An 18,282-nucleotide genomic window follows, 5' to 3' on the forward strand; every position below is an offset into this window, starting at 1 on the left:
TGGCACCTATTTTCCACACTTTTGGATCTTTCCCATATCTTTTAAACTGTCAGGAATTGTTTGTAATGCAACATTTAACCTTGCTGCCATTTGCTATTGACTCAAAGTGTCATCTGCATCGGAAATTCGGCGTTTTCTAACTTGGTGGTATTCCACGTTCTTCATTTCTCACATCAAAATCATTATTTCTGAAGCGTTGAAACCATCTTTTGCATGTTGATTCTGATAGAGCATGATCACCATATGCTTCGACAAGCATTCGATGCGACTCTACGGCACTTTTCTTCAAATGAAAACAAAAAAATAATGCTTTCCGCTTTCGATACAAACAGTTAGCTGTTTTGATTGCCAATTAGACTGTTAGGATAGGTTAGGTTAGGTATAGTGGTAGCCCGATAGACTATTCAGTCCATTGTGATACCACAGTGGTGAACTTCTCTCTTATCACTGAGTGCTGCCCGATTCTATGTTAAGCTCAATGACAAGGGACCTCCATTTTATAGCCGAGTCCGAATGACGTTCCACATTGCAGTGAAAACACTTAGAGAAGCTTTGAAACACTCAGAAATGTCACCAGCATTACTGAGGTGGGATAATCCACCGCTGAAAAACTTTATGGTTTTCGGTCGAAGCAGGAATCGAACTCAAGACCTTGTGTATGCAAGGCGGGCATGCTAACCATTGCACCACGGTGGCTCCCTTCTTTAAATATTTGAATTATAAAAAATTAAAAAGGGCAAATTTTTTGAGGAACAAAATTATTGGCACAGGTAGCTCTAAATTAGTTTTTTTGGGCACTCCCTTTTGTTTGATAACAGCAACAAGTAGTCTAGACATTGAATGGACTAATTTTTTATTGCATATGTGCCTATATTCCCCATTCTTCCATCAACACTATACGAAATTTCATCAAAATCGGTTAATAATATCGACCTGAATACATGGTTATACGGACAGATACCAAGGGCTAAACAGACTCAGGAGGTGGTTCAGAGTCTATCGTTATGTATTTTATTAGGCTTAAAATCAATATTTTTGGTATGCACATTTTTTCGCAGATACCCGCACCAATAGGGTGCTGTGCCTATACTTATGTGTGGTACTGTATTTATTAATGCCAACATTTGTTAGAATGTTACTTCTCAACCAGCATTACTGAGGTGGGATAATCCACCGCTGAAAAACTTGTTGGTGTTTGGTCGAAACTGGGTTTGAACCCACGACCCTGTGTAAGCAAGGCGGGTATGCTAGCCATTGTACCACGATGTATCCCTACTGTTACTGTGCCCAATTTGTAGTTATCCCAACAATTTTATGTACAGTTGCGACAGACAACAATTGGTTGCATCAACAAATTACACCCAGAAAAAAGACAACGATTTTTTTATAGTCTATATAACTTCATTTTAGGTGATGAAAATTAGTTGATTTTAAATTGTTTCAAATGTGAGAATTTTTTTTATTTTAATTATTCTTTGCTTACTTCACTGACGTGAACTAAAAACGAGAAAAAAGTACACAATTTTACTACATATGAAAATAGTTCATATTTTTCTAAAATGGGTGAAGTTTGCTGAAATTGAGTTTATAAGATTCTCAAATTTGTAAATTTTACTTAAATTGTGTCTATTTAGAACTTCATATAGCGCTAAAGACATTTTAACAGTTTTTAATTCCAATTTTTTCTTCTAAAATATGAAACTTTATTAAACAACAACAAAATTATTATTTTTAATAATTTTTCTTCAGTTTGACAAAAATTATTTGTATCATGTTGCAATTTCTAAAATATTTTGGTTGAAATTTTCTAATATAAACGTAAATTTTCTTTCATGATTTTGGATGGGAGATGAGACCAAAAAATTCATTTGGCAAAAAAAAATTTTTTTTGGCACAACAAATTTGTTTTCTGTGTGTATTATGTATGTGATTGATGTTCAATGTGTATAGGTCTGTGTTTGTTTGTGAACATTGAATTACTTACCATCATCATCACCATAGAGACTACTATCTGTTCGATTTGATGAATTTGCTGCCCCCATGCTGCATATGGCACCTCGAGCAAACTGAGCTTATCTTACTCACAGGATGTTAGGCAGGCAGCTCTATGCTATTGAGGAACTATCGGGGATAAAACGAATCTAAATTAAATTGCTGGGCATGTCATTGATGGTTGACCGATTTACTGGTCTGGGTGATATCAATCAATGGATATAATAGCGGCAGCCACTCTAAATGCTTGTTGGTTGGTTCTCAATGCTTCCTCTAATGCTGTGAAGGGAACTAAATTGATTTTTGTTCCTTTGTTGATGTATTGGCTAAATAATGACGGTGTGTAGTCTATAAATTATCGCTTTTCCAGGAAATTGTTTTTCACAAAGACCTCATTTAAGCTTATCTCATTCTCCTTGATTCCTTTATGCGAAATTAGCTTGCATACATTTACATAGACAAGTACGGATGTGTTGAGTCTAAAAGACGAGAGAGGGTATCTATCACTGTTAATCTTGCTCCATTTACAGTGAATGTACACGCACGCATACACATCTACTCAAAATGAACTAGCACAACTGTAGGTGACATTCATTCACGACGTTTCAACAATAGGATAAAGTGCAACAATGCGCTCAGTTGAATCGACGCTAAGGTCTACCACATTGAAGTGATGATATTTGACGTCTAAATGCACTTGAGGGCATTAATGAATGAATGGTTTTGTTTACATTGGCTTAGTTGGTTCCAAGCAACAAGTTGGCTTTTACGACTTTTACTACAGCTTTCACTTGGAGGGTTTCTTCTTGCTTGGTGTCCTATCTGCATTCATTAGTTTTATTATTGTCTCTGAATGATTTCAACAGCAGGACGGTGTTCCACCAGTGTCTTCAATTGTCAACTGAAACATTAGAGAAAATGTAGCTAAATTAGTTGGACTAACAGAATATTAATTATTCTAGAATATTTAATTTGATAATTACTGTTTTGTTCTTTCTATTCCCCCCACAGTCATACCAGCACAGATTGAAACAACGAAAAACTTTGGTCATAGTCTGTGATTTGTGACTACAAAATGAAGATGGGGACGAATTACTCTGTGATATTAAATCAAAAATCGTTTATTAAAAATAATAAATTTTTCTGTTGATTAAGAAAATTTAATTATTTGAAGGAAAAATTGTTAAAATGGAAAATTGTTAAGCGCTATATGAAGTTCAAGACAGACACAATTTAAGAAAATGTTACGCATTTGTGAAACTTATGAATGCATGGACAAGCAAATATTCAAAGGTATGTGAACAGAGTTATTCTCTAAGGAGGAGTTATATCACATCTTCTTTGGAATGTTTCCATAAACAACCTTTTGGTATCCCTTAAAAAAATAAAGTGATGGCAAATGCAGATGATGTGACTCTAGCAGTCAGGGGAAAATTCCCAACAACAATTAGAGATATTATACAGAGAGTCCTCCAAATGACTAAGAATGGGCAAAGAAGAATTGTCTGGGGGCAAAGACAAAACTATTCATGTACTGCAAAGAACGCAAAATTCTCACAGTTATGCTCATCTCCATAGGTGGTATTAAAATTATCTTTGGTGAGTGTACAAAATACCTTGGAGTTATATTGAACATTAAGCTGCATTTTAAGCCTAATATTGAAGAAAGGGCGAGAAAAGCAACGGTAGTTTGGTACTGACGCAAAAAGACAACAGGGAAAAAGTGCGGACCGAAACCGAAAATTGTGCATTGGGTGGTCGGCACTTCTGCAGTCAACAAGCTTAGATAAAGTTGAGCGAATGGTGTGTTTGGATACCTAAGGCACATTCAGTAAGACAGTAACAGACTCCCTTAATGTCATGCTGCATCTATTACCTTTAAACATATTGGCCAAATAGCAATAACGGCTGTATGGTTGCGCGAGCTATCGCTATGGTCGATTGCAAGGTCACAGTTCTGTTCTAAAAATAATGCCAGATGTGGCTAACGTAGTGAATTATACTCTGCCGAAACCGCTTTTCGACAATAGGGTTGAAACTCTAATTTCCAACAGTGAGTCGTGGCATAGAATATATACATTTCAAATTGGATAGAAAAGTTGATTTCGGAGTATATTCTAAGGACATGGTACTTAAAATAGCGAAACGATTACCTAATTAGCAATAAAAGAGGTTGCAAAATGGTTGATAAGTATCGTTCTAATAAAGGTTGGCATTAATACATACAGTACCTCACATAAGTGCAGGAACAGCACCCTAGTGGTGCGGGTATATGCGAAAAAAAAATGTGCCTACCAGAAATATTGATTTTAAGCCCCATAAAATATATAACGATAGACTCATAACCACCTCCTTAGTCGGTTTAGCACTTGGTGTCTGCCTGTCTGACCACTCACCCGACCAAAGTGCCGAGAAATGGCGAAGGTTCGCTAAAGCGAACATTTCTCGAAATAAATTACAGCGCACATTGTTCGAGAAAAGTTCGATAATAGAAAAATTTCGAACGTTCGTTGTATCGAAATTATAACGAATATTTTTCGGCTTATTTGTTATATTGTTGTTTCGCCATGTTTGTTTTTGGCAAAGAGAGATATTAAGAAGTCATTTCAGTTTAAGAAATTGTTAAGTGCGGATGAAGTGTCTAAGTGAATCTAAACTAGGTAAGTAATTACATATTATATATCTTTTACAAAACTAACAATTTTCTTTCATGTTTTATTTGCAGATGTATCCAGGAAAATGTTACTCATTGATTATAGTCCTTTTCACTGGCATAGCCACAACCGGCTTAATAAGAAATTCCGCGCAAAGAAGTCAATGCAGTGTATTAAATCACTTTAAATATATATATTTCTAAATATCTAATTATACAATTATTTTTCGAGCTTTTATGGACAGATATAGATTAAGGAACATGGTTAATAGAGCCATTGAAAAGAAAACGCCAGATACAAATCTATACACGCCTGGACTGTACATGTTTCGGTTCGGGCGAATGAACCTTTCCACAGCCTTTAGTATAGATCTGGCTGGGAGAGATAACTCAATTTTGGGCCCTTTATGCTAACTCCTTATGGAGAAAACATTTGGGAAATTTCCTCTTACAAATTGAATCATCTTTTCTCCCACTGTACATCATCTTTTCATATAACTTACAAGTCCCTTAATCTTATTTTTATTTCGTTTTGTTACATAGTAATGCAACAACACGAAATTTATTTTTAGAAAGCTAATTTGTTAGAATTCACCTAAGTGGTGAACAGTCGAACAATGCTTATTGTTTCTACAGTCAACTACAACATATGACAATTAACAGAAACTGGTTTCCAGGATACAACAACAATTCTAACGCGTACATTAGTCGTGTTTTTCCTAGTTTTACGACGGGCTCATCGTTGCTTATTATATTTCATGTTAGCCTGATACCGAAACAGGCAATTGACGTCCAAATGCATTATATCTAATTATACAATTATTTTTCGAGCTTTTATGGACAGATATAGATTAAGGAACATGGTTAATAGAGCCATTGAAAAGCCATTTCTAAATGTAAATATTTTATGTATTTTGTTCGCAAGACATAATATCTATATTGTTTTGTATTATATTTATCTATATTGTGTTGTAATAAAAACAAAAACAAAGTTGAAATTTTTCTTTTACTACACGACTTATAATGGGAACAAAATGGGAATAAAACAGTATAGAAACCCTTCGAAAGCGGAATTACATCGAATACGAAAACGAATTCGATATGGATTCGTTAACGATCAATTATAGATATCGAGAAACCTTCTTTAACGAATCACTAACAAGCCTTCGAAAACGAAGAGTTTGCTGGCAGCAGTGTTGCCAGATTGGGGGTTTTCCCCCCAAATTTAGTGGTTTTTTACACGTTTAGGGGGATTGCAGTGCAAACACCTAGAGAAGCTTTGAAACCCTCAGAAATGTCATCAGCATTACTGAGGTGGGATAATCCACCGCTGAAAAAATTTTTGGTGTTCGGTCGAAGCAGGAATCGAACCCGAATTTGTGACAAGTGGTGTAATGATTTTATCTAATGATTTTTATTTACTTCAAAAGAAAATTTTTAGCATAAAAAAAAACTTATTTTGTCTAAAATTTTGTTCCTCAGAAAAAATCTTCTTTCAGTTTATATATTTGTGTTAAATTTAATTTTTTAAGTGTATCACCACAGGATTTTTAACGAAATTTTGGGCCTCTTTTTGTATTATTTACATACTTAAAATTTTTGGGGGTTTTTGAAAAAAGTCTAGATCAACTTAGGGGTTTTTTTCTTAAGATTTGGGGGGAAGAATCAAAAATTACCTGGCAACTCTGGCTGGCAGTAAAAGAACGACAGATGAACGTTTTTCGAACAATTTTCGAACCATTCTCGATATCGTTTTCGATAGTTTTCTTCGAGAAATATCCGAAAATATTTCTATATCGAATACGATAACGAACGTTGTGGTCAGGTGGGCATGTATTCAGGTCGATATTATTAACCGATTTTGATAAAATTTTGTACAGTGTTGACGGAAGAATAGGGGAATATAGGCACATAAATAGCAAGACTAGGACATACCTTACATATTCCAGGGATCAGGTTGTTTCAACAGAAGGAAATAATCAGGTGGATTCAACGGTAATAAAAAAATAGAAATGCCTATATGTAGTCACGTTCCCTTTCCATGTGTTAGTGTTGAGCAACATCCGGTTCCCAACTATTGGGGGAAAAATTGAGGGAAATTGCCCGACTAATAAAATTCCTGTACATTTTTTCATTTCGAATATATTTTCGAGGAATTTGAATGATGTTGTGCTATTGCGGTTTAACCGCAATGCTTTTTTTGGTCATAGTGGTAACGACCTATTGATGGAACTCTTTGCAATGCTTTCATTTGGTGAAACATTTTCGAAAAGCTTTTACCCCTGTACCTTTGGTTCTATATGCTTTGCTTTTGAGACTTATTTATATTTGTGGTCGATGTTTGTACTCAGTCTGACAGATAATATTGCCATTGATGTTATCTATCAAATGGACAAATGGGCAGTTTTCCTTAATGTTTCTGTTGTGTTTTTGTCGTATGTATGTTAAGAAAATTAATGATGCGCCTAAGTGTCCTAATACATTTAGGATTATCATTTATAATGAACAAATGTGTATTTAAGTGTGTTTGAAAAGTGTATATTCTTACACACACAAAATACACTCAAAAAAAAATTACTTGTATCTTGAAATTAGAAAAAAAAACATTTTTTGTTTTGAAGTATGTTTTATAAATTGGATTTTTAAATTGACATTTATTTGTACATGAAATCGAAATTCGACAAATAAGATTTGTACCAAAAAGCCTAGATTGAAAGTTCCCTAAATGTAGTAAAAACAGAATTGGCTTATATAGGTATTTAATCTACCTCCATATGGACTAAGACAATGTTAAGAAATTTTAAGACACCCTGCCATAGGCATGTGTTACCACAACCCAAGTAAATCGATTGTACATGACAGTCATTAGTACACCCTCAAAAAGAAAAAAATCGCTTCTGTAACATATACTCCCAAACACATTCTGCTCCAAGCATATACAGTGACGCACATAAACATTGGCACACCACACAATTTTGATTAAAACCCACATGTTAAAAGTGATATAAAGCTATTTTAGATTAAAAAATATTTTAGTTTGAATTATAACTGCATTAAGAATCTAGATCATTTTTTATTTTATAAAAAAAAAAAAAAATTGTTTTTTCAATATTTAAATTATAAAACATTAAAAAAGGTAAATTTTTTGAGGAACAAAAGTATTGGCGTAGTTTTTTTTGGGTACATTTTGTATATTTTGGGCATTCCTTTTTGTTTTATAACAGCATCAAGCAGTCTGTACCTATATTCCCCCATTCTTCCATCAAAACTGTACCAAATTTCATCAAAAACGGTTAACAATAGTGGCCTGAATACTGCGAACAACAAATACATGGTCAGGCGGACGGACACCAAAGGCTAAACTGACTCAGGAGGTGGTTCTGGGTCGATCGGTATATATTTTATGGAGTTTAAAATAAATATTTTTGGCAGGCACATTTTTTCGCAGATACCCTGACCACTATGTGGTTTAGGGTGTTGTGGCAATACTTAAAGGGTGATACGGTCAAATTTTGGTGTAAATCGATGAAATCGTTTATTTAAAAAATCAAATTAAATTTCTTTTTCAAGTTCAATTAGTATAAAATTATAATAAAAATATTCAGTTAGGCTTTCGCTTTTCCAAATCCGAATTGCCGGGCCTCACGCTTGACACCTGCCATCAGATTTTGTACAGCCACCTTGTCCACCTTCTTCGCCGCAGAAAGCCAGTCTGCCTTGAACTGCTGCTCGTCCTTAGCAGTTTTTTTGTCTTCTTTAGGTTCCGCTTGACAATAGCCCAGTATTTCTCAATTGGGCGGAGCTCTGGCGTGTTGGGAGGGTTCTTGTCCTTGGGAACCACCTGCACGTTGTTGGCGGCGTACCACTCCATGGCCTTTTTACCGTAATGGCAAGATGCCAAATCCGGTCAAAACAGTACGGAACAACCGTGTTTCTTCAGGAAAGGCAGCAGACGTTTATTCAAACACTCTTTCACGTAAATTTCTTGGTTGACAGTCCCGGAAGCTATGAAAATGCTGCTTTTCAAGCCACAGGTACAGATGGCTTGCCAAACCAGATATTTCTTTGCGAACTTTGACAGTTTTATGTGCCCCGATCCAGACTTCCTGGCTGTCGACAAACGTTCTCCAAACACTTTAATTACATTTGTAACGGTTGATTTGGCAACTTTTAGCGATTTTGCCAGCTTTGCGTGCGAGTAGCTCGAATTTTCGCGATGCGCGAGCAAAATTTTGATACGCTGCTCTTGCTTGGACGGCATTTTGACAACTGAAGAGTGAATTCCAAAATCAAAATAAGAGCAACATTCTACACACACACCTTCAAAATGAGGGCTGTTCAGGTTTTTTAAATGCAAAATTGAAAGAAATACGTCAAGTTTATATTGACCAAATTTTGACCGTATCACCCTTTATGTGCGCCACTGTATATTTTCAGAATTGGTCCGAACAAAATATTGTTTGTATTGTTTAAATATATTATGTTTCACCTTAGGCATACACTGTTAGAAAAAAACTTTTAATAAAATCTTCTTAGTGTGCATATATTTTTATGGCGCCAATTGGTTACTTCCATTTGATTACTTGCAGCTTACTCTCTCCGTCTCTCTTTCTAAACACATATATGTTTATAGGCAATTTCTAAATTAATATATGATTGCACCCACACATATTATATTTAAAAAATGTTATGCCCCAAACATATCGCAAACATGTTATGCTAGTTTATGCACATTATATGATTGCACTTAAAAACAATGTGCTAAAATTTGAGTTCTAAACATATAATTTTTACCCCGAAACAAAGGAAAAACAGTATTTTTCGTCCGTTTAGAGCTTTCTACGCAATCCATGCTGGAGGGTACCTGTTTGTGGACCGAAAATACATCTAGATTTCAAATTTCAGGCAACTTTGACAAAAAATGGGATGTCTAGACGCCCAAGAAGTCAAATCGGCAAATCATGTTATTTGGAGGCTATATCAAAATATGAAGCGATATGGCCCATCTTCGAACTTGAATTGCTTGTAGACAAAAAACGAATTTGTGCCAAATTCCAACACGATTGCGTTATTATTGCATACTCGTACTGTAGAGTTATTACAACACACAGGCGGATATGTTTATATCGTCTTAGAATTTCGCACTGATATAGCATATAAATACTATATATAGTCGAAAATCGATATTGTAATGTGTTACCGACGGAAAGGAAAACATGGCTATAAAAATGAAAAATAAATGTAGCGTCTTACTTTTTTACATTGTTTATGAGATCTGAGACCAATATTTCAATTCGTTAAAAACGGAATGACAATGTTAGAATACCCCCATCCAATGGTGGACAGTATTAAGGTAGGTGGAATTTTATCTTAATGACGGTTTTGCAGCGTTCTTTGAAATATTTAGTATGAAAGAAAAAATTTAACAGGTTGGCTGATAAGTCCACGGTCTAACAAAGAAAAACACATTTTTTTGTCAAAATTCCTTTTTATTATTCAACATAGTTCCCTTCAAGAGCGATACAACGATTATAACGACCTTCCAATTATTTGATACCATTTTGGTAGTTCCGGCGATTACCTCTTCATTGCAGCTAAATTTTTTCCCTGCGAGCATCCTTTTGAGGTTTAAGAACAAGAAAAAGTCGGTGGGGCCAGATCTGGAGAAAACGTGTGTGGGGGAAGCAAATTCGAAGCCCAATTCATGAATTTTTGCCATCGTTCTCAATGACAAGTGGCATGGTGCGTTGTCTTGGTGGGGCCGTGGTGGCCCGCGATTTCGGTCTTCAAACGCTCCAATAACGCCATATAATAGTCACTGTTGATGGTTTTTCCCTTCTCAAGATAATCGATAAAAATTATTCCATGCGCATCCCAAAAAACAGAGGCCATTACTTTGCCGACTGTCGATTGGACTCAGGAGTGTAGTGATGTAGCCATGTTTCATTGTCACATATCGACGGAAAAACTCGTGCAAACACCGTTCAGAATCATCAACACGTTGTTGTTTTTGGTCAAATGTGAGCTCGCGCGGCACCCATTTTGCACAGAACTTCCGCATATCCAAATATTGATGAGAACCTTAAAGATATCAAAGGAACGTGTTGGTCATACGTTCCTTTGATATCTTTAAGGCTCTGCTATCTCGATCAACTTCATTTTACGGTCACTCAAAATCATTTTATGGCTTTTTTGATGTTTTCGTCGGTAATCACCTCTTTCGGGTGTCCACCGTGCTCATTTAACCACGCTTGAATTTTGCATACCAATCAATTATTGTTGATTTCCCGGGGACAGAGTCCGGAAACTCATTAAGCCAAGCTTTTGCTTCCACCGTATTTGTCTCCTTCAGAAAACAGTATTTTAACAAAACACGAAATTCCTTTTTTCCCCATTTTTTTCACAATAACAAAAGTTGCTTCACAAAAGACGCTCTATCTCATAAATTAATTGACTTACAGACGTCAAATTTTAACACGAATCATGTGAAGGTTGGTACTATATAACAATAATATGCATTTAATACTAGCGACGCCATCTATGTGTCAGACCGGGGACTTATCAGTCAACCTGTTATTAGTACTAAATATTACATAGTTATACAAAATAGAATCTAAGAATATTAGTTGCTATAATTCTGAAAAATTTATTCCATTTCTGTGATTTCCACAATGCGTTTTAGATCATTCTCATAAAAGAGAAAAGAAAATTGTATAGGACTTATAAAATTTATTAAAATAACAAACTTTTGTTAAAAAAAAACATAAATGTAGCATCGGTATAACGTTGGTCCTTTTTTTCTATGCCTGTGGACAACATATTCACCATGCAATTCTACCCATTGTGAGTGAAAAAAAAGTTAAAAGTAATCGTGGTTTAAGCTTTTGTAGTAATAACATTTGATGGTTATGCTAGTTTAAATTGTGTTTTGCCTTTTTCAACGAAAAAAAAACTAAGCGATTATGCTCATGTTCCATTGTTGGAGGATATTGTTGTGGCAATATTCCCATAGAAATTGTGGCAATTTTGAGTAAAAGTTTTTTTTTTTTAAGGGTTAGTTTAGTTTGTATGGTAATGTTCTAACAAAGTACCTTATTTATATCTAATGTAGGTGAGCTAATTTTAGCCAAGTGTTTAAGCAATTACTTTTACATATCAAAATATGGTAATAATATGTACAACAATTGCTTTGAACGTACACTCAAAAATCAGTGAACGCACGCTGAAAAAATATTGTCGTGAAGCCAAAGATTTCATGTCTTTACTAGTAAAATAAGATTACTATTTTTTCTTAGTATAGAAGACGATATTAAGTTATTTTTAAGTTTTTTTCTTTGTTCAAAAGTCAGTAAACTTTTCAATGATGTCCTTTTTTCTTACAGTTTAGTGATTCGGCCTAAAATTGGATATTTATTTTATTTATTTATTTTATTTATTTATTTATTTAGGCTTCCTAGCACAACAAGATGTTTAATCTTATATATCCTAACATGAAAGAAAATTTTGTTTGACTAAGGTCAACTTGGATTTAATAATTGTGACAAATTATTCAAAGTTAATGAAATCTTCTTTAAATATGTTGAGTTTATATATCTTGACTACAAAACTAAAAAAACGTTCACAAATAGGGGATATATTTCAAAACTCTATTTTAAAGACACAATTTACTTGAAAGATTGCATTCATACTTGAAGTATTTTAAAGACACAATTTACTTGAAAGATTGCATAATTCATACTTGAAGTAGAGTTTTAATTTAAACATTTTTGTTGTCGTTAACACGAGTTTAAAGAACTTTGATAGCACATTAAGAAAACAGCAGAACAAGCGAATAAATCCAAATTTGTTACCTACACTCAAAACAAGTTTACTTGGATCCCAAGATTTTGACCTTCCCTTAAGGATTTTGGTATTGTTTTCGGGACTTTAAAATAAATATATTTTTTAGGGACTTATGTAGCTGTAAATCTACACTGAAAAAATATTGACCTAACATGGAATATTACGTAACTTAAATTTTAGGATTCGAAATTTGCGCAATGTTAAGGACAATATCCTTTAAAATAATGACGTTTTAATTAAAAGAAAGATTATAATCCTTGCTTCAAAATTTTTTTTTCCTTAAATTTAGGACACAAATCTTGAAATTTTGCGTCCCTCTGTTGAAGTTGTAGATCTTTGAAGTAAGGCAAATTTTCCTTAAAATAAAGAAAAACATTTTTAATTTAAAACAAGTATATACGGCCGTAAGTTCGGCCAGGCCGAAGCTTATGTACCCTCCACCTCCACCATGGATTGCGTAGAAACTTCTACTGAAGACTGTCATCCACAATCAAATTACTTGGGTTGCGGTAACACTTGCCAATGGCAAGGTATCTTAAAACTTCCTAACACCGTAATGTGGTATATACAAAGTCCATACGTGGTATATATTAAACTAAAAAGGCCGATTAAATACGTATATAATTAAGTTTAAAGTTTCTATAGAAATAAAATTTTGACAACATTTTCTATAGAAGTAAAATTTGGAAAATTTTTTCTATAGAAATAAAATTTGGAAAAAATTTTCTATAGAAATAAAATGTTGACAAAATTTTCTATAGAAATAACATTTTGACAATGTTTTCTATAAAACAATAAAATTTTGGTAGATTGTTGTCGTTTTTTTATTTCAGCTTAAAACCATACATTGCCTAAACTACAAGAGTAGCTTAACCAACAGAGGAAAAGAATGTTTGTCAAATTTATTTGGGCAAAGCCCTATAGACTGCAAGATGGTTGGATGGACGCACGTTTCGGAATTACCACATTCCTCATCAGCATCCTCTACTTGCAGCAAAACTATCAACAAATTATCAGAATAAATTCAGGCAGTTTATTAAACCCAACAAAAACCACACTTGAACCCTCCGAAAAAATGTTTTACATTGATAGCCGGCTTATGCCAAATGAATTCGAAACAAACATATCTCTTTTCCTATGCCACTGTCAAATCATCGATTTGAATTCACATGGCTGGGTTTATTTTGAGCGTGCCTCCTCTTCTTTTTCCATTTGTTTTGTTTTGTTATTGTTGGTTTTGTTCTTTAAGCATTGTTGTCGTTTTTTTATTTCAGCTTAAAACCATACATTGCCTAAACTAGATTATTTTTGGCTCGAGTGGCAAACATGATTATGAACCGATATGGACCAATTTTTGGTGATTGGGGATCGGCTATATATAACTATAGACCGATACGGACCAATTTTGGCATGGTTATTAGCGGCCTTATACTAACTCCACGTTGCAAATTTCAACCGGATCGGATGAATTTTGCTCCTCCAAGAGGCTCCGGAGATCAAATCTGGGGAACGGTTTATATGGGGTCTATATATAATTATGGACCGATATGGTTCAATTCTTGCGTGTTTCTTAGAGACCACATTCTAACACCATGTTCCAAATTTCAACCGGATCGGATGAATTTTGCTCCTCCAAGAGGCTCCGGAGGACAAATCTGGGGAATGATTTATATGGCGGCTATATACAATTATGGACCGATATAAACCAATTCTTGCATGATTATTAGAGACAATATACTAATACCACTTACCAAATTTCAATCGGATCGGATGACTTTTGCTCCTCTAAGAGGCTCCGGAGGTCAAATCTGGGGATCGGTTTATATGGGGGCTATATATAATTATAGGCCGATGTGGACCAAATTTTGCATGGTCATTAGAGAATATATACCAACACCATGTACCAAATTTCACCCGGATCGGATGAAATTTGCTTCTCTTAGAGGCTCCGCAAGCCAAATCGGGGGATCGGTTTATATGGGGGCTATATATAATTATGGACCGATGTGGACCAATTTTTTCATGGTTGTTAGAGACCATATATTAACACCATATACCAAATTTCAGCCGGATCGGATGAAATTTGCTTTTCTGAGAGGCCTCGCAAGCCAAATTTGGGGGTCCGTTTATATGGGGGCTATACGTAAAAGTGGACCGATATGGCCCATTTGCAATACCGACCTACATCAATAACAACTACTTGTGCCAAGTTTCAAGTCGATAGCTTGTTTCGTTCGGAAGTTAGCGTGATTTCAACAGACGGACGGATGGACGGACGGACGGACATGCTCAGATCGACTCAGAATTTCACCACGACCCAGAATATATATACTTTATGGGGTCTTAGAGCAATATTTCGATGTGTTACAAACGCAATGACAAAGTTAATATACCCCCATCCTATGGTGGAGGGTATAAAAATCGTCTTTAACTCAACTGACATATTGAATTATTAAATTTATGATAAAAGCGCTTCAAAAATAGGCTAGGACTTATTTTAAGGATCTTTGGTTTAAAGTTTTTTTAGCATTAAGAAAACTATTTTTACTTTGAAGTACCTGGCATAATTTGGATTGTGAAATTGGAATTTGTTTGTACATAAATACCTTTATTAATATATCGCATAAAGAGAATAAAAATTCGATAAATGAGATCTGTACCCAATTTTAATTTTATTGATCCTAGATTTAAAGCCAGAGAGGTCCGTAAAAAATGTCTTTATTTTAAAGAAGCCGCATCTTTGGCTCGGAATCAATGCAAAATCCTTAAGGGAAGGTCAAAATCTTTGGATCCAGGTAAACTTTTTTTGAGTGTAGGATCAACAAATTTAAATTAAGATACAGAACTCATTTAAGGAATTTTCATTCTCTTTTTGCGATATATTAATATGTTAAAGCTATTCACATACAAACAAATGCCGGCATAATAAATCCAAATTATAACAGATACTTCAAAGTATTTTTTTTTTAATTCCAAAAAAAAAAACTTGAAATCAATGATAAAAATCTTGAAGATAAGTATTAGCCTATATTTGAAGCGTTCTTATCTTAAATCTAAAGATTCAATATTCAGTTAATTTAAGAACGATTTCTTTAATTAAAAAATGCTTCTCTTTACTTTAAGGAAATTTTGCCTTAGTTCAAAGACATACAACTTTAACGGAGGGACGCAAATGTTCTTTTGTTTTGAATTTGTGTACTAAAAAATATTAACACGGTATTGAAAATTACGCAACCTAATTTTTATGATGTGCATTTTACACAATATTAAGGACACATTTCGTTAAAATGAGGTCATTTAAATAAAAAAGGTATTTAGTCTTTGCTTCAAACATTTTTTACCAAATATTAAGAATGCTAACTTTACTCCCTGTGCAAAATTTCAGGTAAACTTACACTCGCGGTGATTTGAACCTGTACCAGTAGACTATTTCCCAGGGAAGTTCTTTCGAGAATATTTTGCAAATTAAGACAAAGGAAAGATATATTTTTGTAGAAAAATTAATGCGGAAAATTATAAAACAAAAACAATGTTTAACATAAAAAATTAATTGAAGGAAACTTCCATTGAAAATGGGTCTAAAATGTGTAACAATCTACCATATTTCCCCAACTCTGGTGTACGTATATATGGGAGCTATATATAAACTGAACCGATTTTGACTAAATTTGACATGTATAGTTAGAATAATAATTCTGCTATCTATGCGAAATTTCACGTAAATGGGAGTATAACTGTGGCTCCCCTGGTCATATGAGTGCAAATCGGACGGAAGATATATATGGGAGCCATATCTAAATCTGAACTGATTTCAACCAAATTTGGCACAATTACCTATACTACTAAATGTACTCCTTGTGCAAAATTTGAAGCAAATCACGGCAAAACCCTGGATTTTGAGGCCATATAAGTTCAAATCGGACGAAAGATATATATGGGAGCTATCTTTATTTATTTTGTTTCTTATTCGATCTTTTTCTGTTTTAATAAAAATGCTTTATTTTGTCAAGCTTGAGATCTATTTTGTTTTTATTCTTTTCAATTCATCCGTCCTAATATTTCGCAATTTTCTTTGAATTGCTTCATCAGATATCATCATCATTCATTCATAAGATAAAAAACTTGACCATAGAAAAGGACGAAAAGCTGATCTCTTTTGACGTAATATCACTTTTTCCCAGTGTGCCAGTAGATCTCGCTATAAAAACCATAGTCGATAGATGGGACGAAATAAGTTTACATACGAACATGACAAAGAATTTATTTGTCAAAGTATAATGGATAATAGATATTTTCAATATGACGGCAAAATATACAAACAGAAAAGAGGGTTACCTATGGGATCTCCAGCTTCCCCCATCGTGGCGGACATAATGATGGAAAAACTACTGGACGAAAGTTTGAGGAAACTTACACAAAAACCAAAAATAATAACTAAATATGTGGACGACTTATTTGCTATCATTAAGGAAACGGAAATTGAAAGAACCCTGACAACACTCAACAACTACCACAGCAACATCCGATTTACTATGGAACTGGAAGAAGACGAAAAATTACCATATTTGGACATATTGATACTTAGAAATAAGAAAAATATAACTTTGGACTGGTATCAGAAAAACACGGCGTCAGGGAGAATTATGAATTTTTATTCAAAACATCCTAAGAGAATAATAATTAATACAGCCCAAAATCTAATTAACAGAGTTCTTTCCATCAGTGACAAACGATTCCATCAAGACAACAAGAAAATACTACAAAGGATACTAGAAGAGAATAATTTCTCTAAGAACATAATCAAGAATTTAATAACATCCTTTAAACCACGCACGGAAAAAAGAGACATTGAAAAACCGACAGAAAAAATCTTCAAATCTTTAATATATATACCAGGAATATCGGAAAGAATAACGAAATCCAACATTTTTGACAAGAACAAATATGACTTAGCACACAAATCCAATAATACAGTTAAAAAATTATTTACCAACATCAAGGACAAAATTCCAAAAACGGAAACACCGAATGTGATTTATGAAATTTCATGCGAAGGAAATTCAGTAGAAAAATGTAAAATGGTGTATATTGGAACCACAAAAAACAAATTAAAAACAAGAATATCAGGTCATAAATCTGATATAAAAACTCGCAGCAATTCTAAACTACAAAAAACCGCGTTGGCAGCCCACTGTGCAACAACCAAACATCAACCAAACTTCAATGATGTCCGCATATTACAGCAAGAAAATAATACCAACAAAAGATACACATTAGAAATGCTGCACATCAATAATGTACCAACAAAAAGAAGAATGAATTACAAAACAGATACAGACAACATCGCCCACATATACAGACATATGGTATGCAAAAATGATCATCGACAGGCAAAGAACAATTCGAACAACAACATCAGCCAACAGTGAAATAGCGAAAGCTGACGAGAGCAGTGATGCTCTAATAAGAATTTTGTGTAGTGATTGACGCATATGTAAGTTAGAGATAATAGCTACGACTTGACATTTATGGGAGCTATATCTAAATTTGAACCGATTTCAATCAAATTTACCAAGCATTGGTAGAATGTCAATTCTACCCTCTGTGCAAAATTTCACGAGGATCGGTAGTAAACTTTGGCCTCTGTGGTCATATGAGTCTAAATCAGACGAAAGATATATATGGGAGTTATCTCTAAATCTGAACCGATTTGGCTGATATTTTGCAAGATTTTCGAGATTCATAAAATATTTGGATGTGCGGTATTTCAAGAAAATCGGTTGATAAACACGCTA

The 18,282-nt window shown here is 34.2% G+C and overlaps 2 protein-coding genes across 2 annotated transcripts in view; one reads left to right on the forward strand and one right to left on the reverse strand.

Moving 5' to 3' along the window:
• Positions 1-18,282, reverse strand: part of LOC142241797 (serine/threonine-protein kinase 32A) — a 227,198-nt gene that overhangs the window by 180,818 nt on the left and 28,098 nt on the right. Inside the window, exon 2 of the mRNA XM_075313626.1 lies at positions 1,985-2,893. Coding sequence (XP_075169741.1) covers positions 1,985-2,042 — 58 coding nt within the window. The 5' untranslated portion in view covers positions 2,043-2,893. The remainder of the gene's footprint in view (positions 1-1,984; positions 2,894-18,282) is intronic.
• Positions 16,765-17,916, forward strand: LOC142231416 (uncharacterized). The gene has a single exon (XM_075302026.1). The coding sequence runs from the start codon at positions 16,765-16,767 to the stop codon at positions 17,914-17,916; it is 1,152 nt and encodes a 383-aa protein (XP_075158141.1).

The sequence above is a fragment of the Haematobia irritans genome, chromosome 1, assembly GCF_050003625.1.
Source record: "Haematobia irritans isolate KBUSLIRL chromosome 1, ASM5000362v1, whole genome shotgun sequence".
Taxonomy (NCBI): domain Eukaryota; kingdom Metazoa; phylum Arthropoda; class Insecta; order Diptera; family Muscidae; genus Haematobia; species Haematobia irritans.

Coding starts and splice junctions, on each gene's coding strand:
- LOC142231416 (XM_075302026.1), top strand. CDS start 16,765: ATGGATAATAGATATTTTCAATATGACGGCAAAATATACAAACAGAAA.